This window comes from Zalophus californianus, chromosome 17, assembly GCF_009762305.2.
Source record: "Zalophus californianus isolate mZalCal1 chromosome 17, mZalCal1.pri.v2, whole genome shotgun sequence".
NCBI lineage: Eukaryota > Metazoa > Chordata > Mammalia > Carnivora > Otariidae > Zalophus > Zalophus californianus.
The window spans coordinates 27,117,385-27,137,681 of record NC_045611.1 but is presented as its reverse complement, the minus strand read 5'-3'; the positions used below and the strand labels follow the sequence as shown (position 1 = coordinate 27,137,681).

The 20,297-nt window shown below is 54.3% G+C and overlaps 1 protein-coding gene across 1 annotated transcript; it reads left to right on the top strand.

Moving 5' to 3' along the window:
* The first annotated feature begins 2,865 nt into the window (after window positions 1-2,865).
* On the top strand, window positions 2,866-16,405 carry CX3CL1 (C-X3-C motif chemokine ligand 1). The gene is made up of 3 exons (XM_027619253.2): window positions 2,866-3,065; window positions 10,109-10,229; window positions 11,978-16,405. The coding sequence occupies exons 1-3, from the start codon at window positions 2,996-2,998 to the stop codon at window positions 13,083-13,085; spliced, it is 1,299 nt and encodes a 432-aa protein (XP_027475054.2). The 5' UTR covers window positions 2,866-2,995; the 3' UTR covers window positions 13,086-16,405.
* Window positions 16,406-20,297: the final 3,892 nt, after the last annotated feature.

Sequence of the window (20,297 nt, the reverse complement as noted above, 5' to 3'; positions counted from 1 at the left end):
CCCAGCTTGGAGTCTGACAGGGGGGCTCAATTTCAGGACCCTGAGATCATGACCTGAGCCAAAATCAAGAGTCGGACGCTTAACCACCCAGGTGCCTCGGTTTAGAATTTTCAAAACAATAGCATAAAAGAAACAGGGCAAAAGTCTGCCCCTCTTCTGATCGAAACATTGTCTTTCATTCCTGCTTTCCTTGATTCCTGGACTAGAATAAAGGCCCACAGCCTTAGAGTCTCTGGTGGGACTTCTCTCTCCTAATGAGCTGGGGCTCCTTGGAGCAAGAACCTGGCATATTTGCCTTTGGGTCCCCGGTCCCACCACGGTGCCAGGCACACACCAGGGCTTACTAGCAAAACCCAATGGCTCCTGCATGCCAGGCACTGCGAAAGTCCTTCGTTTTATGACCTCCCCCAGTGAGTGAGTTGGTAAAGTGACTATTAGCATCCCATTCTACAGATGGGGAAGCTGAGGCTCAGGGAGGTTAAGTAACTTGCCAAAGGTGATTCTTCTAAGTGGTGGGATCACATTTGCCTCCAGGTCTTGGCTGACCTGAAAGCCTAGTTCCTGTGTCGAAACAGAATCATCAACACTCAGTCCTTAACGCCTTGGTAAGATAGATGGGGCTGCCCATTCCGACTTTGTCGGGGGAGGAGCTGGGCCGGAAGAGGGTAGGGGATGTCCCCAAGGGCTGAGCAAGGAAAAGCAGAGCTGTACTTTGTGTTTTGACACCTTCTGGGCGTCAACTCACTTAATTCTCCGCTGTCCTCACAGTGGGGATGGAGGGAGGTGGTGTAGCCTCCTGGTCATGAGCTCAGACTCCAAGGCCAGGGGGCTGGGGCAAACCCAGGCTCCCCCACTTCTTGGCTGGTGATCATCGGAAAATTCCTTAACTCTTGCATTCCTCAGTTTCCCCATCCATAAAACGGACCACGATAGTGGTGTTTTGCTCACACGCCGGGTCCTGGTGACCCGAGTTAATCATACAACGCACTTCAAACAGTGCCTGTCTCGGAGTGAGTGTGCACGCAGAGAGGTAGGGAAGCTGCCGAAGATCACACAGTAGTGCCAGAGCCGGGGCCATCAGATTCCAAGGCCCCCGCTTCCTAAGTACTTCTTTGGAGCAAAGTCTGCACCAAGGATCTTAACCCTCCAAATCCCTGCCCAACCTGGCTTTTGGCCAGGTTTTATGGCCATCATAAAGATGGAGTGTGGGGCTTCCCAGGACTTGTCCCTTGCCTCGCCTTCCCCTCCCCAGCCCCTTCTGTCCCTTGCCCCTTCTTCTCCCACTGCTCGCCTTATCTTCCCTTCCTCCCTCTCTTCTTTCTCCCCTTCCATCTGCCCCCTTCGTCATCTGCTCCTACCTCCATGGGCAGAGCAGAAAGAACCTCGGACTGCAGGTGTTATCACACCTTGTCCCTCTCTGGGCCTCAGTTTTCTCAGTCATAAGATGAAGGGACTGGACAACGGAAACGTGAAGGTCACCTGCTTTATATCTGCATGGACTGGGATGGGTTCTCTGAGCCTGAAGGCAGTTGGGCCGTGCCAGGGGTGCTCCTCCCCATCAAGAAGGAGTGTCCAGCCTCCCACCTCCGTGCCCCAGCCCCCCCTACTGTGCTGGGTGAGACGGGGAGCCTCTGGCCTTGGGAGCTGAGACCTCTCTGCCCAGCCCAGCCTTAACCAGCTCGCTCCGTAGCCTGGGGCAGTGGCTCACAGACACACTGGTTTCTGGCTGGCTAGTTGCTAGAGACACCTAGATGAGAGTGGTGGGTTCATGGTTAACTTGGGCACCAGGCTGGGCTAGGCGACTGCTGGAGTCTTCTGGAGTCTCGGGGACTGTGGCCATTGTCTTCAGGGAAGGCTGTGCTGGAGCAACACCTGAGGCGTTTCTACCAGGCTGGTGGGAGCTGGCTGGTCCCACCTGGTCCTCCCAGCCCCACCTGGAACGGAGCGAGGAGCTGGGAAGTCAGAGCTGCGAAGCTCCCTCCCCAGTGGGTGAGCCCAACTCCCTCCTGCGCAGAGAGGGAGCTGAGGCCCCCAAGAGAGGCAGGACTTCCCCCAGGGCACCTGCCGAGCCAAGGACAAGCCGAGACCACCGAATGACCCAGGGTGAGGCCGGTGGCCGTGACGTTCCTTGCAGGGGCCAGAGCCAGGGCTGGCCGTGGGTGTGGAGGAAGAAAGGAGAGATTGAGGAGCTGGAGGCAGGGAGGCCGGGGCTCTTTTCTGTGTCCTAACCTGCACACAGCCCTGCGCACCTCTAGTCTGGTCTCCACCCTAGCGCTCTGAGTGACCTCAGGGGATCCCACCCCCTCTCTGGGCCTCAGTTTCCCCATCTGTCCCTATGAAATTGGGCTGGATCATTCTTCCAGCAAACGTTGACTGGACTGAGCCCCTACTGTTTGCCAGGCTCCATGCTGGGCTCGGGGATACACTGATGAATAAGGCCCCCCAGGAGCTGGGGCTTCAAGGGGGCAAGGTTGGGGTCCTTCATGATGTGGGAGAGATACCTCTCCCAGAGCAAAGGAGAGCTTGTCAGAGCCAGACTCTAGGGTCCTGAGTCCCTCCTGGCTTGCCGGCAGCCAGCACTCCCCAGCCTGCCATTTTGTTTCGTGGCCCACTTAGGGCTAGGGCCCCAGGTGCCAGCTCCCGAAGTGGGTAGCCCCAGCAGATGGTCGGGGGGAGAGAAGGCCCTTTGAATGCTCTCAGGCCTGGTCCAGCCTCCTACACCGCCCCCCCTTCCCCCGGCAGGGGCAGGCCGGAGCCCAGATCCTGAGCTGGCTCGGTTCCTTGGCAACATCCTGAGGAATCCAGCCGCCGCACGCTGGCTGGCTCCCTTCCTTTCCCCTCCCACCCGCTGCCTGCCGGGCTGGAGGCGGAGGCTGAGGCAGCAAGCCCCATTATAAAAAGCGACAGAGCTCGGGCAGCGAGGGAACAGCACTTGGCTCAGACACCGGCCCGGCCCCGCCTGGACCCCCGCCTGGACCCCCGGCCGTCTGTAGCCATGGCTCCTCCACCCCTCTGGGGGCTGCTCCGCTTGGCCGCCCTCTGCCATCTGACCGCGCTGCTGGCCGGTGAGTGGGGCGGGCTCCTGCACGAGCTAGGTAGGGGAGCCTCCGGCTCCACTTGTGCCCTTCAGGCCTGATACCAGAGCCCCCAGACCCCACCTGGGTAAGGTCCACAGCAGCTCCTTCCAGAGGGTGTGGTGGAGGGGGCTGGACCCCTCCCTGACCCCGGGGCTGCCCATCCCGCCGGAAAGATTTCCAGGCTCCAGGGACTGCCCGCCTGGCCCAGTGAGCAAGGGGGCTACTGCTTGGCAGCGCAAAGAGGTGGTGTGGGTGGCACAAGGGTGCCAGGCACAAAGAGGGTGTTGCAGGGGAGGGGACAGGGAAGGCTGAGGAGGTTCGTGGGGGCGGAGGGGGGTGGGGGGGAGGCCCTGGTTTACAGTGGGCTAGGTCTCCCCTCCCCGGGTTAATGTGTAACCTGAAACCCTGACTCCTGAGTCTCAAGTCACAGTTAGGATTTTCTCCTGCCCTGATTTCGAGTAGGGGGCCCAGGACCAGTAGAGATCAAGGTCACTGCAGACCATGGATTGGGCTTGTTGCTCGTTCTGGTCTGCAGCCCCAGTCCCTCTGCCTGTATGTCGACCATGATACCGTCCTCCTTCTCCAAGCATAGCTCAGAAAAGGCTTTCACCTCCAGATACTGGCTCTCTGGAGCCCAGGACACGGTAGGGCATGATGTATTCATCCCCCTGACATGATTAAGATGGAGGCCCAGGGAGGTCTAGAAACTGGCCCGAGGATGCAGAGCCAGCAAGTAGGGCAGGAGAGAGCCTGGATGCGTGCTCACCACCTCTGTGGGCCACATGGCCTCTGAGAACTGTTTGACCTAGACCGGCTGGCACGTAGAGGCTCAGAGAGGCTCACAGCAAGTGAGCCTTGGGGGCACACAGCAAGTCTGGTAGGATGAAAATGGTCTCAAGCTTCCAGGACACCCCTATGGAACACACTGTCTTTCGAGTCCCTCTATGTGGGGGAAACCAACCAGCGGGCCAGGGAACAGGTGGGTGGGGGCCAGTAGGGGTCAAGGGCTGCTAGCCTCCTGCCTTGTGGGCTTGAACCCCGAGGCCAGAGGTGTTTGGAGATAGTAAGCACTGAAAGACAGGGAGTCAGATGGAGGTCGCTTTGCCATAGCCATGACCCTGAGTGGGGTCTTGCGTTCTTTGGTCCCAGGTACTGCACCTTTAAATGTAACTATTGCCTCTTGGTGCCGTGGGGCTCCAAAGCCTAGGAGGGTATTTTGGAAGTGGGAGGAGGAAGATTACTTATAGGAAGGCTGGCGCTGGGTGCAGGGGGAAGGGTTCCTATGCTAAGATGAAGAGGGAGGGGGTGGTGAGCGGGCTGAGGGTACCCCGGACACTCTGTTTATAGCCTAAGGCTTTAGGACATCAGGTTTCTGCCCTAATCTTGGTCACTGACTTTGCTGGAAGATACACTATTTCAACCTTTCTGAGCTTGAGTTTTGCCTCCTCCTCCTGGCATTTGGCCAGGCCCACCTTGGAGGTCCTCACCCACACTGTCATTTGTGGCTCTGAGAGATGCCCTGAGAGCCCCCCCCGCAGGACGAGGGGGCAGTCCTGAAGACAGAGAGGCCCCGGGGTGGGGGTTGGGGGACTGGGGGTTTCTAGCTGGTGCAGGGCGGCTGCGTCAGTCCCCAAATGTGGGTTTGCGGGGCTGTGTCAGGCGGGAGGCTCCTCTGCTTTATATAACCAACCTGCAGATACAAGTCAGAGCAGAGAATTTTCTCGCCGAGCACTGACGCATTCACTCCTACTCAAGCCCCAGCAAGAAAGAGGAAAAAAAAAAATCTGTTTTAAGCTGCTATAGTCTGCCCCCTGATTAGCCGTGGAGGCGGATGGGGAAGGCAGGGAAGGCTAACTTCAGAGTGTTAGATCCAGGCCCCCGTGGAATTTAAATAAAAATTCCTCTATTCCTTCGTTGGTTACAATTTTATGTGTCACAAAGCGTTTCCTTGTGCATTTTGTTCATTCACTGAACAAATATTTAGTGGACATCGGCTATGTGCCAGGCACTGTTGTAAGGGCTGAGGCCACATCAATGGATAAAACTCCCGAAGATTCCAGACCTCAGAGTGCTGAGCACCAACTGGGGAAGACAAGATGATACAAAAAATATATTAGTAAACGATTTGGTCTGTTAGAAAAACAGGCTGTGATTTAAAAATATATATATATATGGAGAGAGAGGGTTGCAGGGGGAGGTGTTCAGATTTTAAGTAGGGGTCAGGGAAGACCCTTGGAGAAGGGGACATTGAGGGAGGCGAGGGAAGATCCTTGTGGGTATCTCTAAGGCAGTGGTTCTCAGTGGGTGATTTGGCCCATCAGGGGCATTTGGCAAATTTCTGGAGACATTTTTGTTATTACAGATGTCTCAACATTTTTGGTTGGGGGATGCTCAGAAATCTAGTGCGTAGAGGCCAGGGATGCTGCTAAATATCTTACAGTGCACAAGACAGTTCCCATGATGAAGAATTATCTGGTCCAAAATGTCAGTGGTGTTGCTGTCGAGAAAACCCTACTCTAAGGGTCCAGATATTTAAAAATCTTTATTCTCACAACCACCATGTGAAACAGATATTATCATGTCCATTTTACAGGTAAGGGAACTGAGGCTCAGAGAGCTTAAATGACTTGTCCAGGTCACACACCTGAGCAATGGCTCAAGCCCTCTCTCTCTCTATCACCTTGCTGGGAGACCCAGAACATTCTTGTCTTTTCCTGCCTGTAAGCCTCTTAGCAGTCCTTGAGGACCAGCCTAAAGGATTCTTCCTCCAAAAAGCCTCCCCTGATTACTTGCAGTGGGAAGTAGTCTCTCCCTTGTGCAAATCTCAGCACATTTGGGGGTATATTCTGGAACATGGTGTTTCTACCTGGTATTTAAGGCTGTTTAGAACAGCGGGATGCCTAGAGGCTGGGAGGAAAACAAGATCTGCCACTAAGCAGCTGTGTGGCCTTGGGCTGGTCATTTAACCTCACTGATTTTCAGTTTCTGCATCAATAAAATCAGGATAACAATACTCCCTTTGGGGATGTTGGGAATTAATGAGAGCAGATGTACCTGCGCTGAGGACATAGTCCAGTACACAGTAAGTAGGTGCTCAACTAAGATAAGCTCTGGTACTTTGTGGGCCTGTCTTGGCTGCCCTTCAGGCTGAGACCTTCTGAAGGCAGAGACAGGCCTCCATCTGACTATGCCCCACAGCACCCAGCTCAGGGAAGAGGGAATGGCAGCATTTATTGGTTGACCGAGTAAACACTGCAAGCTGATGGTGTTTATTGGGATTGAGGTATTCTCTCTAAGCTCAGCACCAGCACCAATGAGAGAAAGAGCTCAGGGTCAAGGACAAGAGAGCCTGGGTCTTTGTAGATACTCAAAGGTAATTCAAACAAATATTGGCTGAATCAGGAAAGGGATGGATGGATGGATGGATGGATGGATGGATGGATGGATAGATGGATGGAAGGATGGATGGATGGATGGATAGATGGATGGATGGATGGATGGATAGATGGACTGATGGATGGATGGATGGATGTGGATGGATGGATGGATAGATGGACTGATGGATGGATGGATGGATGTGGATGGATGGATGGATAGAAGGATGGATGGATGGATGGATGGATGGATGGATGGATGGATGGTTGGATGGATGGATGGATGGATGGATGGATGGTTGGATGGATGGATGGATGGATGGATAGATGGATGGATGGATGGATGGATGGTTGGATGGATGGATGGATGGATGGATGGATGGATGGATGGATGGATGGTTGGATGGATGGATGGATAGATGGATGGATGGATGGATGGATGGATGGATGGATGGATGGATGGATGGTTGGATGGATGGATGGATGGATGGTTGGATGGATGGATGGATGGTTGGATGGATGGATGGATGGATGGATGGATGGATGGATAGATGGATGGATGGATGGATGGATGGATAGATGGATGGATGGATGGATGGATGGTTGGATGGATGGATGGATAGATGGATGGATGGATGGATGGATGGATGGATGGATGGATGGATGGTTGGATGGATGGATGGATAGATGGATGGATGGATGGATGGATGGATGGATGGATGGATGGATAGATGGACTGATGGATGGATAGATGGACCAATGGATGGATGGATGGATGTGGATGGATGGATGGATAGAAGGATGGATGGATGGATGGATGGATGGATGGATGGATGGATGGATAGATGGATGGATGGATGGATAGATGGATGGATGGATGGATGGATGGATGGATGGATAGATGGATGGATGGATGGATGGATGGATGGATGGATGGATGGATAGATGGACTGATGGATGGATAGATGGACCAATGGATGGATGGATGGATGGATGTGGATGGATGGACAAATGGAGAGGTAGGTGAAAGGAGAAGTAGAATGAGACATTATTTCATTCAGTGAATATTTGTTGAGTATCCACTTTGTGCTGAGAAGCACTGTGACACCAAGATTGACAAAGTCCCTGCCTTCCTGAAATTCATGGGACAGTAAATGGCTGCCTGGCTGGAGGCATTATTTCCAATTACTGAAAAGAAAACTTCTGAGGAGAAACCCTCCCTCAGGTTAGTTACATAGCCCTACCCCAAGCAAAACCAGGAATAGAGCCTGGCCAAGGGTATGTAGGCACCGTGGCAGAGGGTGGGGACTTTGGAGTCAGGCTGCCTTTGTGGCTCTTTAAAGCATGTGAGCAGTGGTCTTCCCCACCCTGGGCCATAGAGTCGAGAGAGCCGACTGACCATACCTAGCCTATGCCTCCTGCCCCCCCCTCCCGGCAGCATCCCCTCAGCTCCAGGTGGCCTAAGACCCCTGCCAGACCAATGCAGGGAGGGGGGCTTCCTGGCTCTATTCAGCAGGGCCTGGGGCGGATGCAGCTGAGTCATTCCAAAGTCCCTCCGGGGAAGAAAGCAGGTGAAAGGCAGCAAGGTAACTTTCACATCCTGGTTCTTCAGAGAGAAAGGGCAGCCTGTGACTCAGGGACAAGCCACCGAGTGCTTTCTGCCCACCCCAGGAGCTGCTAGTGTTGCCCCTGGATGGCCCAGGCCAGCGCAGCCCTGCAGGCCCCGAATCCCCCTTCCATAGTCGGGGTAGGCTGAGGCTAAGAGGAAGTGATGGCAGAGGAGGTGGCACATTCTAGAAGGGATGTGTGTGTGCTTGCACCTGTATTTGGGAAGGCAGAGCATGTTTGCACGTCCACATCCTCGTAAATACTTGTGCATGAGCAGTAAGTGTCAGCTGGGGCCGCCCAGGCCCTGCCTGGCTGGAGAAGATCATTCAGCTCACTAGACTACCCTGCCCTGGAAGTCCTGGCCTCTAGAATTTTGCAAAACCCTCTGGGGCCTTACTTCACCGCCTATGACCTTGACCCAGAGCTGAAACTCAAGCTCTTCCTTATTTTTCACATACTGCTCTTGAACTGACACCAAGGAGAATAAATTTTGCTGGAGATTTTAGGGGACGGAGGAAGGAGGAAAAGCAGTGCAAACAACTTCAAATGTTTATATGAAATATTTGGCTCCTCGGGGCGCCGGGGTGGTTACGCGTCCGACTCTTGATTTCGGCTCAGGTCTTGATCTCAGGGTCGTGAGATCGAGCCCCTGGTCAGGCTCTGCGGGGCGTCTGCTTGAGAGTCTCTGCCTCTCCCCTTGCTTGTGCTCTCTCTCTCACGTGTGCGCTCACTCTCTCTCTAAAATAAAGAAAGAAATCTTTATTTTTTTATTTTTTTAAAAGATTTTATTTATTTATTTGACAGAGAGAGACACAGCGAGAGAGGGAACACAAGCAGGGGGAGTGGGAGAGGGAGAAGCAGGCTTCCCACTGAGCAGGGAGCCCGATGCGGGGCTCAATCCCAGGACCCTGGGACCATGACCTGAGCCGAAGGCAGACGCTTAACGACTGAGCCACCCAGGCGCCCCATAAATAAATCTTTAAAAAAATATTTGGGCTCTCAACTGTCTGTTGAGTCACCCCCCACCTGTCCTGGGGTTTCTCTCTGGCTCCGTGCCATCAGCAGGCCCCTAGTCACCCCCCTCAGCCCCTCACCCCTTGCACAACCCCCATCTCCACCCCTCCTCCTTATTCCTGTGCCCCTAAATTGCCCAGGGGCCTCCAAATGACCTCCTCAGTTCCCCTCAGCAACTGCTGCCAAACTCATCTTGGCTCTTCACGGCAGAACAAAGGGTCCCCTATTCACTGGACCCCACCCCCAGCCTCCTTAGAAGGTGACTATACTTCCACATTTAACACTTTTTATTTGTTCCATGTGTCCGATCATATGAATGCCTTTACGTGGTTTTGGAGGGGCGGGTACATATGTGCCATCCTGTTTGTTGGTGTGTGTGGATGCATGTGGATGTGTCATAGGTGGGCATATGACGTGTGTCTCAGAGGTCGTGGAAATCCACGAACATGGGTCAGCCTGACAGGGAGGAATGGGGTGTGTATGTGGTGGGTGGAGGGTTGGGGGCGATAGTTGAGCAGGTGACTTACTGGGGTAAAGAGAGTGTGGGGGGTGCATACCGCCATGGGCCCAGAAGGGGCCAGAACCTGGCCTGGGAGGAGAGCCCGTTCCCTCACTTGCTGGCTGTGTGACCTCAGGCAGATCCCTGTCACTCTCAGACGTGTCCTCTCTTCTGTACAACTGACCAACGACAACTTAATTTTAAAAGTAAGCCCTCACTACTTACCAGGCAGTAGGAGCTTTATAAGTAAGAATTCATTCTCATTAATTTTTATAATATCCCTGTGAGGTAGATACTATCATTGTCTCTATTGTACAGGTGGGGAAACTGAGGCATAGAGAGGTTTTTTTTTTGTTTGTTTTGTTTTGTTTTGTTTTGGTGGGGGGGCAGGGGGGCTGAGGTCAAGGGCGCTGAAGACGAGGGCGTGCAGGGCAGCGGCTGTGGCTTGCATGGTGTGGCTGGCACGAGCTGGCCTGGGACTGGGAAGCCAGATGCCCCTGGACAGTCCTGCTGACTGGGGGCCTCTGTGGGCTCAGGACAGCACCTCGGTGTGAAGAAATGCAACATCACCTGCAACAGGATGACCTCGGAGATTCCTGTGGCCTTACTAGACCACTACCATCGAAATCAAGAATCCTGCGGCAAGCCTGCCATCATGTAGGTACTGGCCTCTTGGCCTCTGTGAATCCGCATCCACATCTTTCTTTCTCATCTGGGCTCCTGCCAAGGGCCTCAGCAAATTTCTCCTCCTGCCCCTGCCTCCTGGCCCATGGCTGACCTTAATATCTGCCCCCGAGGGTAAAGGTTGAGAGCAGTTTCCTGAAAGGCCTGCGGCCTGGGACAGCCACAGCGGGTGGTGTGTTTCAGGTGGCAGTCGAACCGGGTGGATTTCTTGGGGACATCAGGCATGGTGGTCTCAGAGCGCAGGCTCCAGACTCCAACCAATGTGGCGCAAATCCTGGCGCCATCACTTACAAGGTGGGGTGGGGCGGGGCGTCCAGTTGCCTACCCTCTGGGCCATAGTTTTCCTTATCTGTGAAATGGATAGTTGGGAGGATGACAGGGGATAATGCAAATAAGCAGCTTGGCAGGCTGCCCGGAAGCTGTTGCGATAACAGAGATTATTATCCATACTTGACAGTGGGGGAAACAGGATCCTTCTGAGACTTCGGGCCAGTCTACAGACTGGCCTTCGGGCCTGGCGTCAGGAAGTGGCTGGCAGGTTCTCGAAGTATAGGGCTCAGCAAAAAGAAGTCGTGTGCTTCATTCCACCGACCGTGCAGCTGCTAAGAGGGGCATGGGGGCTACTGCCTAAGCTCTCCTCCCCTCGCCTGTTGAGGCTTGCTTCCCCCAGACTCCCCCAATTATTTGCTTCTGTTTTCTAGGTAAAGAGGAAGTGGGAAGCCCCAAGGAGGGGGCCATGGCCCCGAGCCGCACCTCGCCTCTGGGGGCCTGAAGCCTTATGCTTGCTTCCTGCACTTCTCTGGTTTCCCTAGTGAACCAGAGCCATGCACATTCACATGACCTCTCTGAGCCTCGGTTTTCTCATCTGTAAAATGGGGATGGTCACCATAGTCACCTCTCGGGATGGGTGGGAGGTTTAAATAGGCAAAATGCCTAGCACAGAGGTGTGGAGCATGAGCTCCTGTCAGCTCTGAGCCGTGTTCTCGGCAGTGAGCCAGCCACACCCAGCTTCCGAGGAAGCTCAAGATTTAAATGGTACTCGAGGTCCCAACGGGACCTCCATATATGTGGCTGGAGCTCACTCAGTGTGCTTTCGGCCTGAGGAGACACACTAAGAGGTAGAGGGTCCAGAGGGCAGCCCGTAACGGAGGGAGCAGAGGAAGGGACATTTGGGTCAGCTCCTTCCAGAGAAAGGAGGCCCCACTCCAGAGTTCACCAGTCATACACCTGGCAGCAGGGAACACTGGTGGTCAGCTCCCCCCAATCAGAAGGCACAGCCCAGAGCCCCCTGCCTTAATGGTGAAGACATTTTTATTATTATTAACAATGTTATCATTTTTGGCTGTTACTCTGAGTTGGGTGTTTTACATAATTTTCTTTTTTTTTTTTTAACAATAACACCAAAGTGGGGTGACCAGCTTGCCCCAGTTTTCTGGGACTTTCGCAAAATGTCCTGTATCTTGAGGACCCCCCTCAGTCCCAGCTCTTCTGGGGAGGCTGGTCACCCTACAGAAGGTAGGTATGCTATCTCGATTTCTCAGGTGAGGACACGCAAGTTGTAGGAGTCAAGCGGCCTGAGCTAATCAGCTCACAGCTCACAGCTAATAAGGGGTGGGAGCAGGGTTTCCCGCCGGGTCTGTTCACCTGCAGAGCATTTTTTTGATGCTTCTACTCCATGTGGCCTCTGGGCATCACTGGGTCCCTGTTTTCCTTCCTTGTAGCTTGAGGACGATAAAGAACAGAACCTTCTGTGCTGATCCAAAGGAGATATGGGTTCAGAAAGCCATAGCACATCTAGAACGCCAGACAGCTCTTCCAATTCAAAATGGCGGCACGTTCGAGAAGCAAATTGGTGTGGGTGAGCCCAGGACCACCCCGGCCACCAGGGGAATGGACAGGCCTGCGGTCACAGAGCCCAAATCCACCCAGGAAAACAGTGGCCAGGAGGCACAGAGGGCCTCGGGGACTTCCTCAGAGCTGCCAACAGGAGTGGCTGATTCCTGGGGGACCAGGTTCCCCTCCACTCCAAAGGCTCCGGATGGAGGACCTCCAGCTGGGTCCCAGAAAACTGAGTTTTTCAACGCTGCTACCCTCACCACCGCAATGTCCTGGCAGAGCTCTCCTGCCTACAAACCCGGGTCAGGCCTCTGGACAGAGGGAAAGGCCTCTGAGGCCCTCCCCACCCAGGCCCCCTCCACCCAGGCCTCCCCCACCCAGGCCCCCTCCACCCAGGCCCCCTCCACCCAGACCCCCTCCACCCAGGCCCCCCCCACCCAGGCCCCCTCCACCCAGACCCTCGCTACCCGGGCCCCCCCTACCCACACCCCCACTATTTCACACAGAGCCTCAGAGGACAGTGTTGGCCCTGAAGGCCAACCTGTGTGGATCACAGGAGACAATCCCAAGCCAGAGAACTCTCTAGGGCCTGAGGAGATGGGTCCCATCTCAGCTCACACGGATACTTTCGGGGGGCCTGACGGCACGCCCCATCTCTCCATGGTCCCTGTCTCCTCTCAAAGCGTCCCCAGCAGGGAGCCAGTGGCCTCAGGCAGCTGGACGTCCAAGGCGGAGGAGCCCATCCATGCCACCGTGGACCCCCAGAGGCTGGGTGTCGTCATCACCCCTGTCCCCGACTCACAGGCCGCTACCCGGCGGCAGGCGGTAGGGCTGTTGGCCTTCCTTGGCCTCCTCTTCTGCCTGGGGGTGGCCATGTTTGCCTATCAGAGCCTCCAGGGCTGCCCCCGCAAGCTAGCTGGGGACATGGTGGAGGGGCTTCGCTACGTCCCCCGGAGCTGTGGCAGCAACTCCTATGTCCTGGTGCCGGTGTGAGCGGGCCTCCTGCCTGCCTCCGGTTGTTCGACTCCGACAGCTGCCTGGGGTCCCCCGTCCTCACACCCACCCTCACCCAAGGGCCTGACCTGAGCTGGGGTGATCAGAGCGAGGAGGCAGGATCTTCCACACGCAACGGCTCCCGGCTCCCGGCTCCCGAGCACACGCCAGGAGGCCACACTTGACCACTGTTGACCCCTTGGGGACAGAAGTGGTGACCTCTGCAACTCACCCCAATGTCCCCAAGTCAGGAAACTTCTGCTGCTGGCTGGTGAGAGGTTCCCTTTGACAGTCCCAGACCCGATGAACAATTATTTATTAGAAAATGCCCAGCCCCTCTGAGTCACCTCCCCCTCTCAGATGAGCCTCAGGCCAGGCCCCCTCTGTCCGCTCCCTCAGATCTCATTGTGTCTCTCGGTCCCGCTGCAGTTGCCAGTCACCCCGGCCACCTGCGGTGCTATCTCCCCCATCCCCTGTACAGAGCCCACACCCAGCCGGGGACCTGTCTTTTCTTGCATGAGCCTAGTGTGGTGTTCCCTGGGACTGCTCCCGGGAAGGCTCTGCCCTCCGTTAGGCATTGTGGGAAGGGGACATGAAGTGACCCGGTGGCTTGGATTATTTTTCTCCTCCTCAGTGGATGCCGTGCGTTGGCGGAACCTCGGCTGTGGGTGTGAAGGCTGGGGTTCTCGTCCCAGGTCCGCCACCAACCCAGCAGGACATTCGTACCTCTGGTTTTCCGTCTATGGAAGGAAAGAGATGTGGCAAATGTGTGACAATAACCTGTACCCTGATGGGCATCACTCATTGATCCAGAGACCCCTTTTCCCAGACCAGGGGTGTAGCCTCACAACAGAATACCTTAGCCGGGCTTCACCCAGCAGGGAGCCTGGCACATTGGTGGGCCCTGTGCCTTTGGAGGGGGGTGGGGTGTGTGTGTGCAAGGAAGGGATCTGAAAGCTCAGGTCCTGCTCCGTGGGAGGGAGTCAGCTCTGTGGGCCCCCTGAGTGGGGACTGGGGGGGTGCTTGAGGGGCACGCCGCTGCCTGGCTTGGGGAGCAGCCCTCCCAGTGTTCACCAGGCTCGCAGGGATGTGGAGACAGCCTGTGGGACGGGCTGAGGAGGAGGGAAGGCCTGCAGGCTCCGGGGAAGGCTGAGGTGCTCAGGGAAAGGAACCTGGGGGGGCGGGGAGGCTGCTGGAAGCAGCTCCATGCCCGACTCAGGGACTTGGGCCCCGCACGTTTGCTGTTTCTTTCCTGCAGCCTGGCTTCCCGCCACCGCCCCCCCCACCCCGTCTCTCGCTCCCTAAAAACACTGCTGTCCCCATTCCAGGATCTTCTCTCACCTCACTGCCCACCACAGGCGGGGCTAGGGATTTCCAGGACATTTTCCATGAAACCAGAATCCACCGTTGAAACCTGAGGTTTCGTGTTTACCTCTGAAAGATACTCCATCCTGCGGGGAGGGAAGTTGTGGGCACAAAGTCAGGGGTTCCCTTTTTGGCTGCTGGCCTCACCCCTCAGGGTCCCTGTTGGCAGCTCCCCACCTTCCTCAAAGGTCTCCGTAGGTGACCCTTGCCCTCCTCCACCTGGGGAGCCTCCCACGGACCAGGGTGGGTGACACTCCACTTGGCAGATAGATGCTCAGAGGAAGCAGACACAGCTCTGGTCCACAGAGAGGGGGCAGCCACCTGAGTCCACCTGAGTCCACCCAGCCCTCCTGCACCCCCTGCTAGGCATGACCTGGGATGTTGAGGCCTGGCTCTAGTGGGGGGCACTCTGACGGCTCAGAGGGTGGGCAGCTGGTCTGAATGCACTTTTGGGGGCTCCTCGAGGCTGGTGGGAGAGCCTTCAATGGGTGGGGCCCCCAGAATGGGGCTCCCCTACTTTTGTGAGCAATTAGCTGGGAGCAGCTAGTCCCCCTTCCACGGATTTGATTAGTTCCCCCAAGCAGGACATGGACAAGGACAATATGGGGGGAACCTTGGAAGGAGTTGGTTGATCCTTTTGCTTTTCCAACCCTATCACCAATGTCTGTGCCATTTTGTATTTTACTAATAAAATGGAAAAGTCTTGTGAATCGAATAACGTAGCTTTTTCTAGGGCAGGCTCAGCAACTGGAGCCTCAGGCGCAATGAACAAGGGAAGGGCCAGGAATCTCTGGGTCCAGCCTGCCTGGGGCAGAGTGACAGGAACTTTTACAGTCAGCAGGAGAAGCAGCACTGGGGATAAGGGTGAGGAGGATTGAGCCCCTGGCCTGGCTCTGTCCTGCCCAGCTGTGTGACACTGGGCAGGGCCTTTACCTCTCTGAGCCTGTATAAAATCAGATGTGAGATTTCTCCTAGTGGTTCCCATCCCTGGCCGGAATCAGAATCCCTTATGGAGCCACCCCACCCTTCCCTATGACTACTAAACCACCATCTCAGGGGCCATGGTATCACCATTAGTGATCTGATGACCCCTGGGAGCAAATTGGCCACCTTTTCCTCTTTGCTGCCTTGACTCACTGCTGGTCCAGATAAAGATCAAAAGCGATTATTTCTCAAGGGACTTGGGTGTTCAGAGATATGACCCAAACACAAACCTCCTGGTGGTCCCTAAGCCCTCCAGTGTCCCAGGGTGGCATCCCAAGAGCGGCCATGTACAGTTGTGCAGGTTGGGAACTGCGCCAGGTGTCACAGACCAAGTCCAGCCTCTTATTACACAGCATTTCATGGATCCGAAGGTGCGCATTTTTTCCACATTGTGATATCTTTGCGATTGGGGTTTGTCTTACAATCAATGGCTTGTCATAGTTTAATCGACAGGTCTTGTTTTCTTGACTAGTTGTTTATTAAATATCAGAATGTCTCACAACCAATGGCATTTTAGGTTTGATGTATACACGGGGTTTTTAAAAATCAGAGACAGCATTTAAAAATCAGGAAATTACACACATGAACCCACTCTTCCGTGACTGGGAAGGTCTGGTCCCACCAGGTATGTGACCTGCAGTTGGACAGGGGCTGGGTGGGCCCCAAAGCAGCGGCTGCCTCTGGAGATGGGGCGAGGCCAGGGTGAGACACCCTGCCCCCCACATCCTCTAGCATCCCCTCCACCCCTTCGTGCTCCTGGAGCCTGTGGCCACATCAGGCCATGCCATTTATGATTGCCCTTCTCTCGTTTGTCTCAGAGCAAGGATATTTTTGTCCCAGCCCGAGTCTCCACCAAAAGCAGGACAAGGAAAAACAGATCACAATGGGCACATGACTTCGCTTCTACCCTGCTGGCTTCCTCCTTCATTTTACTACCTGCCAAACCCTGTAGACGCTTTCAGAAACGGTGGCTAAGATTCAAGTGCTGGAGAAAGACTCCAGGTCACATCCCGTCTCTGCTGTGTGACCCTGGGCAAATCATGTGTGCTTTGAGAGCTTTACTTTCCTCACCTGTAAGATGGGGACGTTCTATACAAAGAACTTAGCGCACTGCCTGGCACCGGGCTCCCGCCCAGTGGGTTTGAGGTTCCTGTGGGAGTCTGAGTTTGCTGCCCCTTCGCAAGCTATAAATTCTAGTACTTTCTTCAGCAGCAAGCTGCTCTCCCTGTGCCCCCTCCAACCCATTCCCACCCCCTTTTGCCCATTCCCACCCCCAATGAGGAGCTCAGAGACGAGGTCACAGGTCTTCAGCCTCTCCCCGCACCCCATCCTTCCTGCAACACGGAACACCAGCAGAGGCTTGGCAATGAAACTAGGTGTCCCTGATTTGTCTGATTTTTTTTTAATCACATCCTTAGGTAAGGTTTACACTTCTCATGCTCCCCAAGAGGATGGAGGGTGGGAGAAACCTGTATTCGGGCTCAGGCCAGAGCAGTTCCCCAGAGATCCTGGAATGTTCTGTGTTCTCTCGCTTACGGAGCTGCACTCCAGCTCAGGCGGTGGCCAGATTCACGCAGAGTTTGCTGGAGACTCAGAAATCTCCGACTGAGCTTGTCAAGTCTCTGAGCCATGATGGCGGATAATAATAGCCAAAGCTTCGGAGCTACTTCTCCTTGTACTGCCTGCACCAGGAGATGCAGCTGGTCCACGTCTACCTGCCCCTCACCTCCCACATTCTCGGGGCCTTTGTCAACTCACAGATCCAAGGGCACAAGGAGATGAGCAAGGTGTGGAACGACCTGAAGCCCAAGCTCAGCTGCCTCTTCGCGGAACCCAACAGTTCCCTGCCCCCACTGAGGCCCCTGGAGGACGGTGTGTCCCCTCAGTAGTGCCAGTGGCCTGGGGCGGGAGCCCGGTGCCAGGCAGTGCGCTAAGTTCTTTGCATAGAATGTCCCCATCTTACAGGTGAGGAAAGTAAAGCTCTCAAAGCACACATGATTTGCCCAGGGTCACACAGCAGAGACGGGATGTGACCTGGAGTCTTTCTCCAGCACTTGAATCTTAGCCATTGTTTCTGAAAGTATGAGCCACAGATTCTTAAAAGTGTAGATGCCCGATCCCACTTCAGAGCTACTGGATCCAGACTCCAGGGGTGGGAGGGCTGGGGCTCTGCACCTTCAAGCTGCTGTCCCTGCCCCCACCCACCACTTCCTCTCCTACCTGCCTCCTTTGCCCTGCACTGCCCTCCAAATTAGGGATTTGGCACCTAGCCAAAGTTTTAGAGCCCCCCCTTCCCCCTCCACCCCCCTTCCTCCTCCACGCCCCCCTGCAGCCCTGCCCCTGCACCAGGCCAGCCCACTCCATCCCCCTCAAGGCTTGCAGTGTCCTGTGGGTGGTAGCTACCTACAGGCTCCTCACTCTCTGCCCTGCCACAAGTCCCCTTCTCCTCCCCTGTGCCCTCTGTACATTCCCAAATGGGTGAGGCCAGGCAGAAAAACAAAGAAATGAATGGCTGGGAATTTCCAGGGTGAGGCTGAATAATAGGCTCCTGGGAGCTGCTCGTGTGTGTGTGTGTGTGTGTGTGTGTGTGTGTGTGCGCGCGCGTGTGCGTGCGCGCGTGCTGCTGCTGCTCCTATGTGTGCAAGAGCTCGGGGGACAACTCGTGCCCCATTCAGTTCTGCTTAGTCATGTGTTTTCCTGGAGAAAGAATGTTTCAGCTGTTGGGATTTAAGAAAAGATCTAGCACCAGGCTGACTTTCTTAAACTGACTGCGAACTCCAGTGGCTGGACCAATGGAAGATCTTAATCTCCCCAAACTGATGGAAGAGAGGCCCCTCTCTTAAATTCAAGGGATCTCTTGCCCTCAAAGGACAGAGTAGAATTATTTGCAATGAGCATCTTGTGAGTGTGTGGTTTTGTTTTTGTTTTTGTTTTTTTAACCACCAACACAAGGGCAGAATATAGCATGGAGATTTCTGGCTGTGTGGCTTCGGGCAAGATGCTTAACCTCTCTGGGCCTCAGTTTTCTCCATGGCTCATAGCCAGCTCTCGGTAAACAGAACCTATGATCATGCAGTAGATGTTTCCAAAGGATTTGAAACATTCTATTTCTATTCACTTTTGTTATTGGCAACCCAAGCAAGACTGTGGAATTATAAGGTATCTATAAAGAAATGTAGTCTTCTTGGTTTTCAGGAAAGTAGGGTGAAGAAATGTTAGGGTGCCATTAAGCAGATAAGAATAATTTGGAATTTGCATAATTTTTCCCCTACACTAATAGATGACATTCAAGTTGAGGTAACTTTTCTCCTATAAATTGCTTTTGAACTTGGCAAGGCCAAAACTAATGAATCCCTATTAATTGATACCAGACTAACAAGACGTCTGAATCTCAGACTTGGACAGAAAGGGAAGTTTGTTAATTTCAGGTCTGTGGAGACTGGGGTAGTCTCTCTCCCTACATATTTCCAGCTGGCTACCCCCAGGCACAGGGGAGGGTTGCTCTTCCTGCCCCCTTGGGGTGGACGGGGGCCACATGACTAGTTTTGGTCAGCGAGCTGAGAGTGGAAGAATGTGTATCACTAGATTCAACCACTGAATTGCTGAGAGACTTTTCAGAACTCTTAGTCCTGGGCGCCTGGTGGCTCAGTTGGTTAAGCGACTGCCTTCGGCTTGGAGTCCCGGGATCGAGTCCCACATCGGGCTCCCTGCTCAGCAGGGAGTCTGCTTCTCCCTCTGGTCCTCTTCCCTCTCGTGCTTTCTATCTCTCAAATAAATAAATAAAATCTTAAAAAAAAAAAAAGAACTTTTAGTCCTTCTGGCTCGGCACCTCCAGCTTTCCAGAAAGTGACCGCTTCATTATTTTGGGTCTCAGAGTGATAATGGTAGCAGAGCCTCCAGCCATGGAAAAAGTTCCTGCTGACCTCTGTGGAAGAAACAAACCTTTGTGGTTTTAAGCCAGGGAAAGTTCGTGGTTACTTGTTATTGCAACATAACCTAGCCCATCCTGACTGATACAGCAACCAGGAAAAAGAAGTATGTTGTTCCTTGACAAGTAGGAATGACTTGTCAATAACCTCAGGATGGTGTTAAAGGCTTGAAAACATTCCCTTAACCGGGGAGAAACAGCCTTTCAGTTACCTAGCTCGCCACTCTCCATATGCTCTCTCTGCCGATGGGATGGTCGACGGTCACCAGCCAGCTGTCTGGGTTTATCTGGGATTCTCGCTGAGTGGAGGTGGAAAGAAGGGCTTTGTAGTTTCTCTGAGATATGCTGATGCTTGGGAGCTCTCATGGCTCAGATATGCCAGTGATGGCTTCAGGAGACAAGGAAGTAAATGGTGAGAATATTAACATTATTGAGCACCAGCTGTTTGCTAGATGATCTGGATCAACCAGTCTTTCGTGTAGCTCCTAAGCCCAGCAGTCCAACCTGGGTAACCTGGACCTGTTGTCACAGGACTTGGCCGCTTTTGCACAATTGTGGGAACCAAAGGCGCGGTCAGTGTCTCTATTTTCCTGGAGGATTTCAGTTGGCCCGTGGGCTGCAGCCTTGCCTCTCTTGATATTGTTCCCCCAGTCTTTTTTTTTTTTTTAAGATTTTATTTATTTGACAGAGAGAGACACAGCGAGAGAGCGAACACAAGCAGAGGGAGTGGGAGAGGGAGAAGCAGGCTCCCCGCTGAGCAGGGGCCCGGATGCGGGACTCGATCCCATGACCCTGGGATCATGACCTGAGCCGAAGGCAGATGCCTAACAACTGAGCGACCCAGGCGCCCCTGTTCCCCCAGTCTTGCTACCCAGCCCCCACCGCTATGCCTTTGGCCACACATTTTTTTTACATCCTCAAGTTGATCTTCTCTC

Excerpts from the sequence above, each read along its gene's own strand:
- CX3CL1 (XM_027619253.2), top strand. The coding sequence starts at position 2,996 with ATGGCTCCTCCACCCCTCTGGGGGCTGCTCCGCTTGGCCGCCCTCTGC. Across the intron at positions 3,066-10,108 it reads TCTGACCGCGCTGCTGGCCG|GACAGCACCTCGGTGTGAAG; the intron begins GTGAGTGGGGCG and ends CTGTGGGCTCAG. Across the intron at positions 10,230-11,977 it reads TGCGGCAAGCCTGCCATCAT|CTTGAGGACGATAAAGAACA; the intron begins GTAGGTACTGGC and ends CCTTCCTTGTAG.